Genomic DNA, 21,423 nt, shown 5'->3' on the forward strand with positions numbered 1-21,423 from the left:
GAAAAAGTTAGTTCATCTTAGTTATCAACACTAATTTTAAGTAATTAAAATTTATAACTTTTTATTAATTTTAAATTATTATCTACAAATATTTAAAATCGACTCTAAAATATAATGTTAACAAAATTGAATAAAAAAAATATTGCAACCATTAAATCCAAAGACAATCTAAAGTCAAAGGCAAATATTGCATAGTTTCTGAAAAAATGTAACCAAAATCAACGATGAAAATTTTCTAGAGTGCACCATAGTTTATCCCCTCAGATACAAATGCAATCACTTTGTAAAGGGTCCACCGTGTTTATTGGAACTTTTGTAGATATAATAACGTTTCCTCTGTTTCTTCTTTCCCTCACTCTGCTTCTTCGTTCTGTTTCTGAATTGAACATTCCAAGCTAACGGTAATGGCAGAACTCCAAACCAAGGCAGAAACTGCCTCAGCTACGGCTACGGTTGCGGCAAAGCCACCACCGAACGACACCGTTGCTAACAAAGTTTCTCAAACAACAGCACCAGAGGAATCCAAAGCTGTTATCGTTGCTGCAGCTGAGAGTGAGTTTTGTATTTCGCGTGTTCATGTTCATGTTTTCATGCTCTGATTATTGTTTTTCTAGGAATAAAATTATGGGTTTTCATCAAAATCTGATTTTGAGCGTGGGTTTGGTGAGGCTGTTGTTAATATTAAAATTTGAAAATATGGTTTTAGTGTAACACTTTAAGGGTTTTTCATTTTCTTTGATTTTTTGAGGGTGTTTCAAGGTCTGGATTGGATGTTTTGAATTAAAAGTTATTATTTACCAACTTGTTCCAACAATTCACTTTTCACTTTTTGCTGATTTTTCCCTGTGATTGTTGTGTATGATCAGTTGATCATAGCTATCATCAGTGATCTTGTGCTCTTGTTGACTTTTATTTCAATTATTAGAACTCTATGATATGTATGATGTTCTCTTAATGTGGTGAAGGTAGAGTAACCATTCAATAATATTCTTCTATCTATGAGCTGTATTCTTTGGCTTGCAAAAGTTGGTTTCGTGATTTATTTAATGCTTATTTTGGTAACCTAAATGATGATCTAGCTAACTATAGTATTTTGGGTTTCAAATTCAATCTAAATGTATTCATACCCCTATATTGAAGTAAATGATTTTCTACCTATGAGGTCAATACAGTTAAAAGATAGTTATATTTCTTAAGTACATTGATTATTAGGACTCGAATGTTTGATTCCTAGATATGAGAAACACTATCTTGGGACTCAGGAAAGGTTGTATAATCTCTCCAGTTTTTCTACCTTATATTAGTTTTTGAATGTTGAGAAACACTATTGGTGTGCTTAAAATGAATAAAAACACAAACATATTTCATCATAAGTTGCTCTTTAGATCAATGATGAGTTTCTTTCCTCTCCCGAGAAATGATTTTCATTAGGCCCTCCATGTGATCATAAATTATAATTTTTTCCCCTCATGGTGTGAAGAAAGGTATTTTTCCACTCTGGCAATAATGCTTTAATTTATAGGCAAAGTTGTTCTGCACCTTGTTTCTGGGCTGTTAGCAGCGTGTTAATTTATTGCATATAATAAGATAGTGTGCATCATGACTCGAATCCAATAAAGAAGGAAAGACTGCATCAGCTGTATATTTATTTATTCTTAATTTTATTTTTCTGAATGAATTCTTATTTTTCAGGCTATCGGCAACTATACCACTTAAATCTGTATATACTTTCTTCTTTTTTTTTATCATTTCAGCTTTTTTTGTGCTTATTTATCTTTAAATTTATTTATTTTTTGTAGAATTTGTTTTAGTTCTTACATTTTTAAATATTGCAGATGTTAATTTTAGTCTCTTTTATTTATGTGATTTTACAAACAAGTAATATGTGATACAAAAATTAACATGTATCAATATTTGAATTAGTTATGTCAATCATTTAATAGTGACTAGAAATTAAAAATGACAATTTAAAAAAAATGTAAGAATTAAAATAAAAATAATAATTTTATAACAAAAAATGCTCAAAATGAATATATTTTAAATAATAAAAAATATATTTAATCCTATTTGAATTTTGTGGTAAATATCAGTGGTTTAATAGCTCGATATAAAGCTTTTTATCTGTTTTTCCTTGGTTTTACAGGATATGTAACATTGTTTGATGTGTATTATTAAGTTTGGTTTAACAATTAATAAATGTCTGAGTCATACTTAAATTTTGTTTTTTTTTTTCCACTTATCAAATGGCACATAATAAGAAATTAATAAATGATACATTTTTATTAAAAATTATAATATTTAATATCATCAATGCATTCAATTCAGAGATATCATATGCTTTTTTTACAAAAGTACTGTACATAGATTTTATTGTATATTTTAGGACACCCATTACAAAAAACCGTTTATTTTTAAGCAAATATTTCTAGGTGTTGCTTTAGTAGCCTTCACTGAATTCTCTGTGATGCATAAATTAGCTTGATTAGGAAAATTCATTCAATAATCTAATACTGGAGTCAATTTGATAAAAATATTATTTTCCTTGTTATATATATTCTTGTACAAACATTGTTGATAATTTTATTGAATCATTGACAATGATTTTGTAGATATTTACAGCATAACTTGTATGCAATAGATATAGGATCTTTGTTTTCTGTCTTTTTCTGAATTGAAATATCTTAGTTGATCATGTGTGTATGACCGGTGATAATTTCAATAATGACCTCTTATTTGATATTTAGATGTAAAGGTCCAGTAATAAAAAAACACCACTTCCATTAAGTTAATTTTAATATGATATTCGTACAATGTTTAATGATATTCATACTATTTGTTTATTTTGCTAATTTTATATAATTTTTTTGGGACTACAGAGACTCCAGTTCCTGCAAACAAACAAAACTCGAGAGGATCCCTTGATAGGGGTAAGTGTTGACTGTTTTCATATTTCAGTTTACATTATCTTCAACAATGTTTTATGGTTATTTTAATATTTGATCTTCATTAAATGGTATATGCATTTGATATTCGGAGCTCTTAATAAATTTCATAACCAATTGCATCAGTAGATTCACTCCTATACTGTCAGGTTACACCTTGGAAATTTCTACACGAATTTCTAGCTAACATATTTCTGTCTCTTTCTTGGTAACATGAATATGTGCTGATACCAAGTACAAACATAATTTTGTAATCACTTTTTGTGCATGCATATCTATTCCTAAGCAATTGACTTGTGTTTATGTACTTTTGTGATCAACAGATATTGCTTTGGCTGAGGTAGAGAAAGAGAAAAAGTTGTCTTATGTGAAGGCATGGGAAGAAAGTGAAAAAGCCAAAGCAGACAACAAGTAAGACTTTATTTTATGTACTTTTGCATCTTGCCATTAGAGGCATAGAAGTAATCAATACTAAATTTTTTCGCACACCAAGTTTTACACACGCCTCCTTTATCTCTTGATCACTCTCTTCCTTTCTTATCTCATCATACATCTAACCTATTACTTTCTTTCTTTTCCTTCCTCCATGGCTTATGTAGTAAGGTGTGATTATATTTTGAAAAGTTAAAACCAAGTCACACTGCAAAAACAATTCTAATTGTGTATTTGGATTTAACTCAAATTCACTCCAACGTAAATCAATTTCAACACTACAAGTTATAGCTTTTAAATTGAAACATGATTTAACATGGTTTTGATTAATTTCCAAACTCACACTAAATAGAAAAATATTTAACTCATCAAATAAGTACTTTGGTGGTACTGCTGCATGACACAATAATCTTCCCAGCCCTTCATTATTTCATATGATTCATAATTAGATTAAGTCTCCAGAGTCTGTAAGATCAAAGATTATTTGAACTCTTACAGAATTTTAATTTAAGTTCACCTAAACCTTGGAAATTATTTGATCTATTAACAGAGCTCAAAAGCATCTCTCTGCTGTTGCTGCTTGGGAAAACAGCAAGAAGGCAGCTCTTGAAGCTGAGCTGAAAAAAATTGAGGTAATATTTTTAAACCTAATATTCAGTATTTATTAAAATGATGACATTTCTTTGCTAACATACATGCTATGTAATAACGTGATGCATATGGCACAGGACCAAAGAAATGCATGCTTTTTAAATATCAAACAATATAATAAACTTGATAAGTTAGGGAAAAGGCAAGGTTTATTTTTCCCTGCATGATATTATAATGTACTTGTTATGAAGACCCCTTTTCTTTTTCTTTGAAGATAACTTAAGAACATGTGTTATGAAGTAGATTAAGATCAAATTTTATTATCACAAGTGAATGAATTAGATCCAAAATGATCATAGATAGAAGCACTTGTAGTAATATAACTTTTAACTTGTTTGAACAGGAACAATTGGAGAAAAAGAAAGCAGAATATGGGGAAAGAATGAAGAACAAAATAGCCTCGATTCACAAGGAAGCAGAGGAGCAGAGGGCAATGGTTGAAGCCAAACGTGGTGAAGAGGTTCTCAAGGTAGAGGAAACGGCTGCAAGATATCGTGCAACAGGAACCACTCCAAAGAAGACCATAGGATGCTTTTGATTTTTTTTCCTTTTGAGAGTGATGTTAAAAGTATATTTAATTGGCAAATTTTGTATGTATTTTCTTTGTCTTGTTTTCAATGTTGTGGAAGTGCAAAATAATAGTCCAAAGAAGAAAAAAAAATGTAAATGTCTCTTGTAGATCATTTTGCTTGGATGAATTGGTCTATGGTGTTTTTTTGCAATAGAACTACTCTAATTAATAATTATCCAGTAATTGAGTTTCTCTTTCTTCACAATTCTTCATTGCTTTTGCTTATAGGCTTAATAACTATAGTGCCTAGAATTTTAAAAAAAAAGGCAAAAAAATTCTTACACGGCATCCTCAAAAATAAAATGAGGGTAAATAGTTGATTGATAATGCTGGCCCATGCCTAGTGCTGCACAACTTATTCAATATAACACAACTGTAAAAAAAAAATCAGTGAAAATCTAAACACGCAGTTAACGATTCACAATTTCCCAATAATTATAATTCTAAAATGTGTCTTAATTTAAGAATACATAGAAAAGAAAATCTGACAGAAACGATTTCTAAAATATTTAAAAGAGAGTCTATTGGAATTATAGACAAAATCATGAAGGTCTTATTTTCCCCAACAAACATGAAGCTTGACTATGGCTGAAGCCTTAAACAGCCTTGACACAAAGTCTAGTACGATTTTATATGTCCTTGTGGGCCACTAAAATGCAAGGTAATCAGGTGTCAAGAATAGGAAGGCCCATTAAGAGAGATGAATGTACCTAATATGTTAATGTTGAGAAGAGTAACTTCATTTTAATAAAAAATAATAATAAAGAAAGCCTAAACTAAATTACATTTTCTTGTGTCAGATAACTAAATAATGTAGGGATTAAATGCACGTATTATAATGTAGAGAAGGAGAAAATTTAGGAATTGTTCCTTAGGTTATACTAGACTTTATGATGAAGCATACTGAAAATTCCCCTTTGAATCTTTTCGGCCGTGGATTTTTCATTTAGTTTTTGTTCAGGGTTTAAAAACTAAGAGTAAAAAGGAACTATAAAAGATAAGAGTAGATGACCAAATATATATATATATAACACTGAGAACCGAAACCTGATAAACATATCCAAAACATAATCGAAGTCATTACGTGTAATTCACATTCACTATATTCCTAAAAAGACTCTCATAATTCTTCAATGGCTTAGATAATAATACTAATACTACAAAACACCAAACGAAAAGCTAATAATCAAATCTTAAGAAATAATCGCTTATTTTTCAAAAGTTCTATCACTCTACGATAGAAATAAACGATTATTTCTATAGAATAATTAAACCAGACACACACTGAATTACATAATATTATCATACATGCACATGCACTAAAGTGGACAAACAAAGGAGTTTTCTTCTAAGAAGCTCATGTCATTGTTTATAGGAAAATCTAACAATAGCTGCAAGGCAGTGTCTGATGAATCTTCCAAGTCATTAGAACTTGATGAATCAGACCCATGAATCCCCCACTCCAACTCTTGTTTCACAACGGTTCCCGTGTTAGAGGATATTCCTCGAATATTAGAACCCAATTCAGCATTTGTTGTAATAGACTCACTACACTTGTTGGAAGATGATCCTGCAGAAGCAGGACTATTGCAACAACTAGTGATTTTGTTGTCTATTTTGTGATGAACATTGCGAAATGCTTCTCCAACTTCAGAGTTCCAAATGCGGAGAAAGTAGTCAGAATCAGTGGTTTTGGTGTCTCCATAGGAATTATGATTGGTGTTGTTGAACTTCGATGACTCATTGGAGAGTCTGGCCTCAGCTTCAAGCCTAGCACTCTCCCATTGAGCCATGTGACGTGTGGAAATTGATGCATGTGCCTTGTGAAAGGAGTATGATGATGATGAGGCCAATGGTTCATGAGTTTTGGGGTCAAGCCCCATGCTTTTAAGACGCTTCTTCAAATGGGTGTTCCATAAGTTCTTTATCTCATTGTCTGTTCTTCCTGGTAACTGAGAGGCTATTGCAGCCCACCTGAAATTTGTTTAAATTTAATTTGTTCAAAGTATCTATCTGTAAATATGCATTCCAAATAAGAAGGATATAGTGTTATTCATACATAAAGTTTGCACAATAAATAAATTTTATTATTTAAGGAAGAGAGAGAATCATCAAATAAGATGCATGTAAAAACATTATTCAAAACAGATTGAAGTTTAAAAAATCAAAACAAAAGTTGTTGCATATTATGTTAGGATAATCTAGAGAGATCTAAAAGGTTTAATTTCTTTTATATTTATTTTTATTCTCACTTTTTTATCACATTATCAAACATATTATTTATTTATTTATTTTTATCTTACTCTTCTGTCCGCTCACTTTACACTCAAAAAGTGAGTATCAAGGTATCAAATTTCGTTGTGACAACACCAAGACTCACTGATACACACCCCAAAAAAAGAATTTGGTGAAAACAGAAAAGTAAGAAAGTTGAGGGGCTAAAAAGCTTAATAATTAATACCATATTAATATATATTAATTCACCCTTTAATTTGTTGCATCTTGTTTCTATTCTTACATAGGGATTAGGGAACTCTAAATACAATGGAATTTTTTAGGCATAAGAAAAAATTGGAAAGCTCATAGTTTCTACCAATGTAAAATGTAGGTGGAAAAAAACAAGCTCAATTAATGGTTTACCTATTTCCTAGGATGCCATGAAGCTGTATGACTAGTTTCTCTTCCTCGGGAGTAAAGGGACCACGTTTAATGTCAGGTCTGAGATAGTTCGTCCATCTAAGCCGGCAACTCTTACCACAACGAAGAAGACCTTAATGGAAAAAAATATATATAATTTTATAAGCATGAAAAACTAAATATCAAATCAGAAACAGAATAAATAAAATTAAGGTACTCTTCTGAAGACACTTTTTTATTAGTCAATTTTTTAAATAGTCAAAGCAATTTTAAAAACTGACTAACTTGCCAAAAAAAGTATTTTAATACTTTAAAAAATTAGCCAAGAGTGTGTTGGTATTAAAAAGAGAGAGAGAGAGAGAGAGAGAACATAAACTTTCTGAAGAAGGAGGTCCAAAGTGTTTGAGGTCACGGTTTGGCACGTGACTAGTTTATCCACAATGGAAATCCGATGAAATGAAAATGAAGCTGAAGTTTTGGTTTGGATTAGAATACAGACAGAAAAGAAGAGAGCAATAGAAAATCATAGGCTAACATTGAAAAAAGGTAATGTAAGCATAATATAATGTCCCAAGTACTGCATTAAATTTGTCTTCTACTATAATTACTTGCCTTTTCATATTCTACCCTTTTCACTTTTAAGAACTTGAAAAAAAGGAGTTAAGAAAGATTTACCTGTTCAAGAGTTGTTAAATTGGTATGTTACGTGTTAATATTATCATGACAGCAACACTGCCATGAATGTGAATATAGCCAAAGAAACTTTCTTACCCTACAACCTAACATTACTGTTGTAAACTTCAAATAGCTTTATGGTTAAAATATGCCGCCCCACCAAATTTAAAGGGACACCAAAATCATATATCTACTAGTCACTTAGAAACATGATTATCAAAGCCAATTTTAAAGAAAAGATATATATATATATATATATATATATATATATATATGTATACATATATTTATAAGGCTTTTCAAAAAATATACATGCTTCCAAATAATTAGTAAAGCAGGTTGAAATTAAAGTGCTTGTTGAAGGACATCAACAATTAATCACTTTAATTAGTTTTAACAAAAACAACTACTAGACAAAGTACCAGCATAAGAGAGAGAAAAAGAAGAAGATCAAAACCTGCCATCCTGGGAAGAGAACGCCAGCTTCCATGGCCACCATTCTTCTTGATATAACTAGCAAGAATTTCATCTTCTTCAGCTGTCCATGGTCCTTTCTTCAAACCCTTCTTGTCACAACAAGGTGTCCTTCCCATTCTTTCTCCAACTCTCAAAGACACCAACCAAAACACATTAACAAAGTAAAGATCACCAGAAACAATGCAAGGTACCCTTTAAAGTCCACACCTTTAAACAACTCCTCCCTATACTTCTAACACTAAAGAAACACCCCAAAGACACTTAAAAGCACTCAAAGCAACAATAAGAGCATAAATAGTGAAGTACTTGGAGATATTAAGAAAGTTGGTATGATCTTAAAGTGAAGGGATTTGAGGTGGCATTGTTATTGGATGGGGCTTGCTTGCAAGCATGATCAGCGAGTTTCAAGCTGAAATGTGCAATAAATGCATGTGCTGTAGCATTGAGAAGTTGCATCATCATTGAGACAAAGAACTTGCACAAACGATGAAAGAGAAGAGTGTTAATGAGGGTGTGCATTTTGCAATTTTTGGTTTTCATTTTGCACACAAGTGTAATGAAAGAGAAGAAGGTTGAAGTAAAGTTGATAGTGACAGCATTTATGGCATAGAGTGATAAGAAAATGGAATGCATTAATGGGGGATTCTCTTCCAGAAAAGTCAGTGAAGGATTGAAAACCAACAGAGACAGTTAAAGGGAAGGACATGAACATTAATGGAGGGTCCAATTAATGGCAAGCAGGGTACGAACAGACACCAGCATATGAATAATACTACTGCTACAAGACATGATGTTTTCTCTTTCTTCTTTATGGCAAACATGAAACAACATCAACAATTTTTTATTTTTAATTAATTAATTTGTTAATATACAGTAAAAATATAATAAATATTAAATTTTTATTAAAATTATAATATATTATATTATTATATTAGTTTTTTATTTAAGAAAATTTAATTATTGTATACAAATTTTTATTATATATTATTAAATACATATAAAATATTATCAATTCATATAAAATAGAGTAGAATGATATTTGAAGCAGAAGGAATACCACCATTGATCATAAGAATTTAAATGCCTTAGTGATTAACACATATGCTTTAATTTTAATTAAAAAGTAATTATAAGCAAGATAAACTCTGCTTTACTCACTGAATTATCTTTGCATGCTGATTATTTGGAAAGGACTTGAAAATGAGTGATTATACAGTAAATAGAGATTTGAGAAGGTCTAGTATTCATAGTTACATAGATATTTTTTAGTATTTAATATAAACATTTTATTAGTTTTAATTAAATGTTGAATTTAATTTTAAAGATTGAGATTAATAAAACATTTTTTAATAATTTCAGAGGTGGTAAAATTTATTTTAATGTAATAAAAGATTTTGTGAGGAAAAGATATTAAAGCTCAATGCATTCCCTCTTTCTCGTTAAATAAAGGAATTTTATTTATATATGTCGTAAAATAATTCTACAATATCATCCAAGGATATACATTCTCACTTATTTAGTGGTTGAATTTAATGAACATATATAACTTGTCAGATTCATAAAATAATGGTTGAATTTAATGAACATATATAACTTGTCATATTTAATGAACATATTCTTGAACACAAAAATTTGATAGCAAAAATCTGTCTCATCAATTTTGAGATGTAATTTAAAGACGTGTGTATAAAAGAATAAATATAGAGTATATATATACAATATCATGTATAGTACTAATTTTTATTAACTCAAATAATTGAATTAATATTTTTATACAAAATTGTAACAAGTTAAAAATTATAAGATTTAAATACTTGAATATTTGTTTTAAAAAAATTGATCGTTTAAAAATTTATTTCTTTAAATTTGATCCTTGCATTAATAAAGTCTATAAAAATACTTGAATAATGATACTTTTAAGATAGTCTTTGCTATTATATTGCATTATTACGATCTTATTTTATAATAACTCGTTTTATTTTAATTTATAAATAACATTTTTTATTTTATTCTTACATGATTTTTTAAAATTAATTATTACGCACAAAGGAATACCATTAAAGGAGTTTCCTCTGTTCTCTCTAAAAAGAAAAAAAGAAAATTAATGACATTATTTTTTATAATTCTTAAACAAGTAAAATAAAAATATTTTTTACTTAAATTCCTTATAAGAATTGTTACACTTACTTAAAAAGTAGTGATAATTTTATTCAAATCAAGTTAATAAATCACTCTTTATAATATGGTATGATTATTAAGTAATATTATCTTTTATGGTAGCCACCTCAACCTCTCATTTTAATAGAACATGTCAAACATCTTCAATATTTTCTACCATGATTTCCATCGAAATTGTATTTTTCTTTTCTTTACTTTCATATTGTGTTTTAATATATGTGGAGACTAATTTAAAATCTTGTTTTTCAAATAGAAACTAAAATTAAAATATTATGTTTCATTAACTTATTTATAACTTTTTATATAGAGATTAAAAAGAATGAATTTCACATAAGAAAAAATTCAAATAAAATTATAATTATAAAAAGTCATCTACTAGGTTTAGATTCCCCCCCCCCCTCTCTCTCTCTCTCAGCGCAAATGATTCTATCGGACAAAAGTCTAAGAGCTCTTTTTTTTTTCTAAATAGTTTTTAAAATAAAAAATAAAATTTATTTATTAATATACTTTTTATTTTTGTTTTTTCTTAAAATTTAAAATATAAATTTTAAAAATTAAAAACTAAAACAGAAAATAACAAGGTAAAACTCAAAACTTGTTTTAACAAAAAACGTTATACATGTACGATAAGTAAAAAACATTATTCATAATAATATTACTACTAACCTTATATCAGATATATGCATGAAATAAGGTGACATGATTTATTTCCTATTTGATCCATATTGGCAATGATACGTTGGGATTTTGTTTTGAAGGTACTGTTGAGTTGACCAGTGGAGTTGAGTGAATGGCAGAAAGAATACAGAAAGGAATTCAAAGAATGGTCAAATAAAACCGCAGACGACAACAGTGCCGATGAATGGGTCATCTTCTTGTAATAAATGCCGTCAAACACACCCTTTTCATCAAACGCATAACTTGTTTTCCCATTCATACGTTTACAAAATTAAATTTAAATAATAATAAAACATATCAAACACATTGTAATTTTTGCAACTTAAAAATATTGCAAGAATAAAAAAACATGCTGCTAACAGGTCGAATACTCTTGAATTTTGATTGTGTAACACCCCCTGATTCAAAAAGAAAATAAATCAGTATTTTGGTCCTGTAATTTTTTTGTTTATTTTTATCTAACTTAAATTTTGTATTGTACTTTTTTTTTCTTATCTAATTTTATTCTATTTCATATTAATCTTCTACCTTTGTTTTCTCTAACAAAAAGTGGTGTTTCATAATGTTAGTAAAATTTCAAATCTAATTCATAAAATGATACCGTGTATCCACCTTCATATGGCGTTTAACCATAATACACATAATTGAGAATTGTATTCCTAAAATTGTTTTATCTTCAAAAGCTGTAATTCACACGAAAGGATACTAACATTACTGCATTTTAAAACAAACATTTCTATACAAAGTAAGGAATAAGAGCCTGCTTGTTTTCATTTTATTTCCTATTTTTTTAAAATTATACAAAGATCATTGAAAATTGACTTTTTTTTTCTATTATGATTTTTTTAGTACAAATCTTTAAACAGAAAAAACAGAAAGAAAATAAAGTGAAAAAAATTATAATTAAAATAAAAACATCTAAAACTAAATAACCCTAAATTTTTTGGTGAATTTTGAAGAAAACTCCTGTAAGTTATGTTTCAAGCAATGCAATAAACACAAATCCATTTCGCGTGATCAATGCCAACTTGTTTTGCATTACCGTAACATTAAAACATAACAGTCAATTTTTTAAAAATTTCACTTAGCAAAACTTCCCTACAAGGAAAAGTAAAATCAGCATCAAAAGCAATGCTACAGCATCAAAAGCAATGCTACAACTAAAAAGTAAAAGACAAATGGAAATGTGATACATTCCAACTAAAACATTCATGAACATACATCAAAGCCTACTCATAGCATATCATTGCTGCTACAATCATCTGCTAGCACTCATGCAATCAAGGCCCTTCAACTGGCAATGATCATTTCAAATACAATGCCAAAAGAAATTACGGATAAGCCATGATCACCATGAACCATAACATAATATGAGCATATATAGAAATTCCTATGAAGACAAAAAATCTTTAACCCACAAAGGTAAATACAACAGCATAATAGAATAAGGACATCTTCATAGTATGGTGCATTCCTAAACAGTTAAAAGGATTACTGATGAAATGGAAAAATCTGGAGTAACAATACTTGGTAACAAACACATTTGCAAATATAATCCATGGAAACCCAAACTGGACCCAGCATTTATCTGGTATGTGAAAGCCAATATTAAACTCTCTGAAGGTCCTAAAAATACTGTTTCAGAGCTTTCAAAATGCAGAAATTAACGAAAAAGCATTCATTCAACAAAGGGTCTGACAATACCCCAATTTTCTTAGTGTGCTTCCTCATACAGAGCATTCACACCTGCTAGAACAACAATTACATCAACCTGTAAAAAAGAAATATACATGCACAGAAATCAGCAGCAGTAATTGCAACTACTTAATTTAATGGTACTGTAGTGCAAAAATGGGAAAAAGATTTATAAGGATAAATCACTGCTCGGAACTAATCTAAAATTTGCACAATTGAACACATGACAGCCTTTTACTTCAATAAAGGGCATTTAGTAATAAACATTAGGTGCACAAATAAAACAAATAGTTCAATAAAATTAAAAATCATAAACCATACTATCAATCAAAGTGCCTTTAAGAAACAATAGATTGAGCTATATTAGTAATGGGTTGGTTAAAACTTGGCTTAGTTCTAGAGATGAAAATAGGTAAAAAACAGAAGAGCATATACTTTTTCCCTCACTAGAAAGTTTGACATCAACTTCCTATCATGGGAGATCGGTTGTTTCCAATGAAACCAACCTACAGTCAATTACAAATAAAATATACCCGTCATTTTCACTTTTAGATCACAACACAACCCTTATTAGGAACAAGCATGGCCATTATAAATATGAAAAAAATATTTTCTGATCACTCACCAGTGCTATTCACCTTGGCTGTGAATACACACGGGTAGTTACCACCAGTCACCGGCAATATATTGCCTGATCAATGTGTGGTGGAATTTGTTTTATTTCAGTGCCAAGTTCTTGTTCAATCCTATATCTGCACAAAATCAATGGAAATGTGTAAGGAATCTATAGGAGTTATCTGTGAAAGTCATATCTACCAGAAATACTTACAAATTGAAACGATCCTCATAGGTGATCAAGTTAACAGCTAAACCTAGGTGCCCAAACCTCCCTGAACGACCAACCTGTATAAGAACAGAAACATCCATAAGAACACAATCATTATCAAGGTAGGGGAGAAAGCAGAAATCAAGCATACCCTGTGCAGATAAGTTTCTGAGTTCTTTGGAAAATCAAAATTAATAACAACATTGACTGCTTGGATGTCTATTCCTCTAGTGAAAAGATCTGTGAATGGTTCAAAACAAGGGAGACAAATGAAAAGTTATAATTATTAGGAGGATAACATATTAAAAAGACTCTATCTAGTTCAGTCACACGGATATATGTAACAAAAGATTTATAACATATATTATCACTCAAAATATCAGTACATCAATGAATTACAATAACTAAAGTAAACAAATATTATGCTATTATTCACTATCAAATTCAAAACTGATTTCTATAGCAAAAATAAATAATAATATCAGAAAAATAAAGGAAATATGAATCATATACAGTTGCATATTTGAAAAAGACATATATAGAAGGATATGCATTGCTCACAATCAACAGAAAAGATGCTAAAGTGCCAGTAACGTACCAGTACAAACAAGATTTCTGCAAGCACCATTGCGGAAGTCATGAAATACTCTATTACGGTGGTCTTGCAACATCTTTGCATGAATATAGAAACATGAATAACCAAGTTCTGTGATTTTCTTGGCCAGAAGTTCAACCCGGTTCACAGAATTGCAGAAGATGATTGACTGGTTTATTTGCAGCTGAAATAGATACCATTATTATTATTATTATACTGAAAGCTGACATATAGAAAATTCAGAGTTCTTGGCATAGATATATACCTTAGAGAAAAGGGTATTTAGGCAATGGACTTTCTGCCTCTCTTCCACAAATGCATAAAATTGTGTAATACCCTTCAGAGTAAGCTCATCCATAAGGTTAATGACGTATGGCTTACGAAGATATCTATCCTTGAAGTCCTTTACAGTAACAGGAAATGTAGCTGAAAACATCAGGATTTGACGATTTGAAGGGAGAAATTGAATCAGCTGCTCCACTGAAGGTTGGAACTCTGGGGAGAGAAGCTTATCAGCCTAAGAGAGATAGTCATGGAAAGTCTCAGTCAGATTACCGTCACTTTTTTTATAAGCAAATAATTTAATAGAGTAGAAGAGAAAGTAGAAATGCAAAATAACAGATAATCCTCAAGAAGAAAGCATGATTGAAAATAGAAGAAACAGAACTAAGAACAAGAAACATGCAATATAGCATGTCATTTTCTTTGTAGATCTAAATTCCAAAAACACCCCCTTCACACACACATAAAATGACCATGAGCAGACCACCACAAAGAAGCTGGAAAAACTACTTGATCCCATATGAATTCAATAGATGATCATCATCCAGTAAACATTCTAGCATATCTTTACAACCAAATGCATCAAAGCTTTTTGGCATATCTGATAAAGCCAATCCTTTAACATTAACACAAGATTTCACAAACATCTGAAGATCCTCGAGGCAACCCAACATATGCCAAAAATCTAAACAAGTTACTTCAAAGAAAGGAGACTGCTGATCAATGCAAGAATGAATGTTAGAGACGGTAATGTTAAATGACACGGAATGAAAGCGTAAATGAAGGAAAAGAAGTTCTTCTCAATATTTAAAACATAAATCACAGATGCAATAATCAGAGACCACTTCCAGTACCAACTTGACAGCATAAGGATGTAGATTCTTTATCCCACCGCATCAGATAGACCATAATTATAACATTGAAACATAGCTGGATTACATATATTATATTAGACCATAATTGTCTAACAATATCCAATCGTTTCTTACCTTCATCTTAAATCTCTTAATATTATAACACTATCAATAAGTTAAGGCTTCTCTACCAGAGTCTAAAGAGTAAATTTCAAGTGAACTGTAATGACCTCATCCATAACAAGCATAGAGCAATCTTTCAGAATGCAAACACCCTTCTTTGCAAGATCTAATATTCTTCCTGGAGTTCCAACTAGCAAATGAACTGGTTGATATAAACGCATAATGTCATCTTTCAAGCTGGTACCGCCTGTTGTAACCATAACTTGAATTTTCAAATGTTTTCCAAGCTCTTTACACACTTGAGATGTTTGCAAAGCCAGTTCTCTTGTTGGGACCAATATAACAACTGTATGACATAATACAACAAAGGCAATGATCAAAACATGATAGAGCCTATAATCAAGGCTCATTCAAAAACACACTAGACATTAAATCATTATAAATAACAAAAGCTTGAATCTTGCATCAACAATACAATCAAACATATATTATTTTCAACCTTTGGCACTAAAATCTATCTTCACATTTTACGAGACAAAAAAGAGCCATAACACAATTGTAGCAGGAAACAATCTATATACAACATGTACAGGGAGAAATATTGGACACAGAAGATTTGAGTACCGTCACATAATTTATAAATAAATCAAATGTTAATCTTCTTAACAACATTCATCTTCCATGCCTAAAAGAACTTTCTAAGAGAAGTAACAACTTATCTACTAGAAATCAGATTGTTTAAAGGAATGTCCAAAAGTTATAGCTAAAACAAGGAGAATTTTATGGGAGAAAAACACTCACAAAGCTTTAGGAGCTGATTGTTTAAGCTTAGAAAAAACTACTACTTTTAGCTTCTGAAAAAAGAACTAAAACAACTTTTTATGAGTTTTTGCTTTATTCCAAAAAAAAATTACATAATTATTATATTTTTTAAAAATATATCATATAATTAAAAAACACTTTTTCTCCAAAAAAGGAAAAGGCTCAAAAAAACAGGCCCTTAGTATCTTTCTGGAGTCTCGATGAAATACTGCAAGAAGATATGGAAAGTAATATGACAATATTTAAGTCAAGCTTATTTTCTGTGAATACTCAGGATATCATGTTTAGAAATTTCATTTTCTTCTCTTTGTTTCAGTTTTAATAAGAAAACAGAGCTTAGCTAGGCCAACAAGCAGCAGGCAAAGAGAAAGGCTTGCAAAGTGAGAACAAAAAAAGTAATCTTTTCAGTTAGATCTCTGAGCATCTAGTAAAAGGCTACAAGGATGAAGGAGGTCAAACCCTGAATAACATTATTATCCTGATCAATTTTTTCCAATGCCGGAATACAAAATGCAGCTGTTTTGCCTGTTCCATTTTTAGCTCTAGCCAGAATGTCACTACCAGTAAGAGCAATTGGAATGCTTTCTTCTTGAATGGGAGAAGGCCTTTCAAAACCCTTCTCATATATTCCCATAAGCAGCTCACGCTTCAAAAAGTAATCTTCAAATTCATTTCCTTTAGTAGCTGTCACGTCCTGAGAAAGACAATGTATAAAGCTTAACACCAAAATAAATGACATAACTAAAAGTTAATAATTCCTAATCCCATCAAATAAAAGTTTAAGCAAATAACTCAGATAATAACATATATTAGACCTTCAAACAGATGCATATTATAAGATTATTGTCCATACATACAACCACACTGGGATTTCCATCACTTAATTTAGGATAAATTCAATTTTATCAATGGAAAAAATAAGCCTCCTTGGTCACAAAACTAAATACCACTGAACTGGTTACATTGAGTAGAATCTGAGTACAATTCATACAACTCTAGACTCACAGCGAGGTACTAATGGTTGAATGGTTTGTTGGTCAAGTATGATTATACTCTAAAATCAAAATCTAATTGTCTAAATTACTGAAAAATGCCAAAGTACTAAAAATGACACTAATAACAAAAAGCCAGTAATAACCTATGTAGAGAATCAGTGCCAACAAAAACTCCAATAATATTAACTAACAATTAACAATCCTATCCTAGCAACAATAACTGAAATAGAATAGTAAGGAATTAGAAACATCATAAATAAGGCCATTAAGGTGTACTTCCTCAAGAATCTCAAACAAAATTTATGACAAACATAATGCATATTTCATATGACCAATCATTTGACCATAAGATAGCAGTTTTCAATTTTTAAGAGCCATACCTCTGTCTTATAACGTGTATCAGGTGGCGGAATCTTTAGTCTTGCCTTCCAATCTTGTGAACTAACAAAGGAAGTCAAATAGCGATAAAATTAAAACAATCCTTTCCTAACCACAACAATAGACCCAGCAGCAATGTAGTCAAATTTTACATGTCATTTCCAAACCCTTCACTTTCACAAACTCATAACTGAGCAAACATCACCCCATACCATATTAAATTTGCAACATCAGGGCATTAATCCTCAATTGTGGACAGTTGGGCATTATCAACTCAAATTTGCATTTGAACATAAATATACAACAGAAATCAGTGACATTAATTATGTTCATGTTAGACACAGAGTTTTATTAAGAAAAGCATCAGAACCTATAACCTCATAACACAGCAATAAACATTTAGTTGTATCAAAACCATTTACAAGCCCTTATAACTTACAACATCTTCCAAAATTCCTGATCACACAAAAAATGTTCCAATCCCCTAATTTAAAAACAACAGTAACTCCAGACTTCAGCGCATAGAAAATAGCAGAAAACCCAAGAATCACTACATTTTCGTAGCACCAACAAATAAAGTATACCATTACCACATTGTTATGCGAACAGATTACTTCACCATAAAATAAAGAAAAAATAAGATAAAAATCCTCAAGCCATCAAAATTACAAATACACCACAAACCTGTACAGCATTCATCAATCCCTTCACACAATACACATGTCTCTCTAACACATACGCACACACAATGAAATTTCACGAAATAAATCTGGTAAGTTCAAAAAAAATTAAAAAAACACAAAAACGAAAGACCCAAAAAAGAAAAATTAAATAAAACCTTGGATCAACAGCTTCCGACTGTACAGTCTTCTCAACCTCCTCAACAGCGTTGGTGTCAGTACCACCCAACTGGGTCCTTCTCAACCACTGTTGTTGTTGCTGCTGCTGCTGATGTTGGTGATGCTGCTGGTACTGCTGCTGATACTGATTTTGATGCTGATGCTGATGTTGGTGCTGATGTGGCACCATGTGTCTCTGCACATACTGTTGTTGATGTGGCCTTGGTTGAAACCCAGGGTTGGTGTTGTTCAAACCTCCACCACCTCTTCCTAGCCCGATCCCAGGTGGGTATCTCGCTCTATTGTTCATACCACCGATTCAAAGCCAAAAACTCTCCAAAAAATATTATTCTACGCAAAAAGAATGTACAAGAAGCTGCACACTACTCTACGAAGCTAGGGTTTTTTCCGAGTCGCTGGATTGGGAACTAGAGCCGAACCCCACGAACGATGATTTCTTGAAATGGGGTTGCGATTAAAGCCTAAACTAACAAAACCTGAGAAGAAAAATCTGAAATTTCTTAGGGTATCATACAGGGACCCAAAAAAAATTGGGTAGGGTTGGGTTTTCGAGCGAAATTTTGGAGGAAGAAAAATGGTGGAGGAATTTTATACAGATCTACAGGCTACAGCAGTTTGAGGGGTTGATTTGATTAGGTTTGATGGGAGGTTTTGATTGGAGGCAGAGATTGGTTGAAAGGGTGAAGAAATCGAAGAGAGGAAGAAAAGTGTGTTTTTCTTTAAATTTTTGGTATGAAATGAAATTTGATTTGATGAAGTTAGAGCGTCAAAATGGGTTTTCTGTCTGAGTATTGCTTCATAGCCCCTCTTTTTACATTTTATTATGTAATAAAACCATCTCATTTTCACATCTTACCTTTTCTTTTATCTTCATCTATCACTTCTTTCATTACTTGTTTAAGCTTTTTATTAAAAAATTTGTTAAATATACATTTAAAAGTTTTTCTATTAAGATTTTATAAGAGAAATGAGCTTTTTTTAAGGACATAATTTTTATTAAAACATTTTTTAAATATTTTTTCTGATTTTTTATTTTTTTTTAACAAACTTAAATAAGTACATTGAAAAAATTTAAACGATTTTGTAGATTTGTGACTCTTAACTTGCTTGTAAGAGAAATGTTAAATAAAATTAGTGTTACATCTATTAAATGATGCAAGTGTTATTACTTAACGAGAATATCTATATTTACGTATAATACTAAACTTCTTTTATTAAGTTATCAAATAATATTATTTTTATTGAAGTTCTTACAAATAAATTGCCACATGGTACTTTGAAATTTTTAAATTTTATTTATTTAGTTTTTCTAATTATTTTTTATTTATTTTATGTATATTTTTTTAGCTTTATATATTTTAATTTTCAAACTTTCTATGATTAATTTCTTATTCTTTTCTAAATTTTTAATGAACAGTAAATAAAAGCTCATTAATTTTTAATAAATTATAAATTTATTTTTTGTTTGTTAATTATTTTCATTCATCTATAAGTTTTATAATTTTTTTCATGTTATATTTGAATGACTTACTTATTTTTATGTTATAAAAAAATTTTAAATTAGTAAATTAAAAAATAATTACAATATTAAATGATGAAAATATTATGCCTTTATTTAAAAGTTTTAAGAAAAAATAAATGAATAAGAAGCAGAAAAAAAAAAGATAAAAAAAATAGTTAATAAAAAATCACTTATACTAAGAGATCTTAAAACTTTGTTTCACTGTTAATTTATGGAGAGAAAAAAATACGGAGAGGAAGACTTATCATAATTTTTGTTTTAAAATTTTTAAATAAGAATGAGAGATTTTATAAATTTTTATAATCTTATATTTATAAATTTATTATAGATTTTTTATTAGTTCTACTTTATTCTCTTTTACTCTTAAGAGAATAAGAAATGGAAAATGATGAAAAAATAAGATTAATACAAAAAATTTTAAATTATAAGTTTTAAAACACGAGATTAATAGAATTTTTGAAAATTTATAAATTTCTTCGTTTAAAAACTCTACAAAACAATAAGCATAACATAAATCTTCAACTTCCTTCTCTTGCCCTTTAAATTTTTTTCTTTACTCTTATTTCAAACTTCAAAATAGAGAAAAAAAATATAAAGTTAAAAAAGTTTATAAAAAAATTTCATCTCATCTAAAAAAATGTTCATTTATTATTTGTTTATTAATTATTTTAATTTATTTATAAGTTTTATTATCATTTGCATGCAATATTTGAATTACTTACTTATTTTGTATGTTATAAAATAATAAATATTTAAACTAGAAAATTAAAAGTTATCTACAATGTTAAATGATGAAAATATTATGCATTTATTTAAAAGTTTAGAAGGAGAATAAATGAACAGGGACATGAAAAAAAAGAGACAAGAAATAATGGTTAATAAAAAAAAACACCTATTATAATTTTGTTTAAATATATGTTTAGAGGAGATGGAAGGAAATAATTTGAAGGGAGAGAAATGAGAGTTAAACTTCTTATTTAGTTGGATGTTTATTATTGAAGGGGTGGCGGGAATTAAATTATTTGAACGATATTATTGTATTTTATATTTTTTTAAAAATACAAAAGTTTAAATACTTTTTTCTTTCTAAAAATTAATATTTTATTTTTATAAACTTTTTTAAAAAGTTCTCGTTTAAAAACTAACATATTTTGAAAAAAAAATAGAATTTTAACTGTGAAAGAATCCAAAAAAGTAGGAAAAATAAAAACTCATAGGAGAACTAAAATA

At 29.7% G+C, this 21,423-nt stretch overlaps 3 protein-coding genes across 7 annotated transcripts; 1 reads left to right on the plus strand and 2 right to left on the minus strand.

Annotated features, from left to right (window-relative positions):
• Positions 1-354: 354 nt before the first annotated feature.
• On the plus strand, positions 355-4,668 carry LOC113863237 (uncharacterized protein At3g61260-like). The gene is made up of 5 exons (XM_027496742.1): positions 355-552; positions 2,877-2,927; positions 3,266-3,353; positions 3,925-4,006; positions 4,369-4,668. The coding sequence occupies exons 1-5, from the start codon at positions 405-407 to the stop codon at positions 4,561-4,563; spliced, it is 564 nt and encodes a 187-aa protein (XP_027352543.1). The 5' UTR covers positions 355-404; the 3' UTR covers positions 4,564-4,668.
• Positions 4,669-5,915: 1,247 nt separating this feature from the next.
• On the minus strand, positions 5,916-8,501 carry LOC113861580 (transcription factor MYB41-like). Its single transcript, XM_027494499.1, has 3 exons — positions 8,366-8,501; positions 7,237-7,366; positions 5,916-6,570 (listed from the first exon to the last, which is right to left on the minus strand). The coding sequence occupies exons 1-3, from the start codon at positions 8,499-8,501 to the stop codon at positions 5,916-5,918; spliced, it is 921 nt and encodes a 306-aa protein (XP_027350300.1).
• A 2,876-nt stretch (positions 8,502-11,377) lies between these two features.
• Positions 11,378-19,522, minus strand: LOC113861176 (DEAD-box ATP-dependent RNA helicase 8-like). 5 transcript variants are annotated; one of them, XR_003504139.1, is made up of 11 exons: positions 18,650-19,522; positions 17,814-17,874; positions 16,898-17,132; positions 15,724-15,962; positions 14,623-14,874; positions 14,361-14,541; positions 13,914-14,002; positions 13,766-13,839; positions 13,562-13,688; positions 12,946-13,012; positions 11,378-11,639 (listed from the first exon to the last, which is right to left on the minus strand). XR_003504139.1 is itself a non-coding variant. In XM_027493816.1 (10 exons), the coding sequence occupies exons 1-9, from the start codon at positions 18,958-18,960 to the stop codon at positions 13,610-13,612; spliced, it is 1,521 nt and encodes a 506-aa protein (XP_027349617.1). In that variant the 5' UTR covers positions 18,961-19,522; the 3' UTR covers positions 11,757-13,012; positions 13,562-13,609. The 5 variants fall into 5 exon arrangements, 3 of the variants coding, with proteins under 3 accessions (XP_027349617.1, XP_027349618.1, XP_027349619.1); XR_003504137.1 differs by lacking the exon at positions 11,378-11,639 and adding an exon at positions 13,372-13,442 and having other exon boundaries at positions 12,412-13,012; XM_027493816.1 differs by lacking the exon at positions 11,378-11,639 and having other exon boundaries at positions 11,757-13,012.
• Positions 19,523-21,423: the final 1,901 nt, after the last annotated feature.

Source organism: Abrus precatorius, unplaced genomic scaffold, assembly GCF_003935025.1.
Source record: "Abrus precatorius isolate BTA unplaced genomic scaffold, Abrus_2018 Scaffold3, whole genome shotgun sequence".
Lineage (NCBI taxonomy): Eukaryota > Viridiplantae > Streptophyta > Magnoliopsida > Fabales > Fabaceae > Abrus > Abrus precatorius.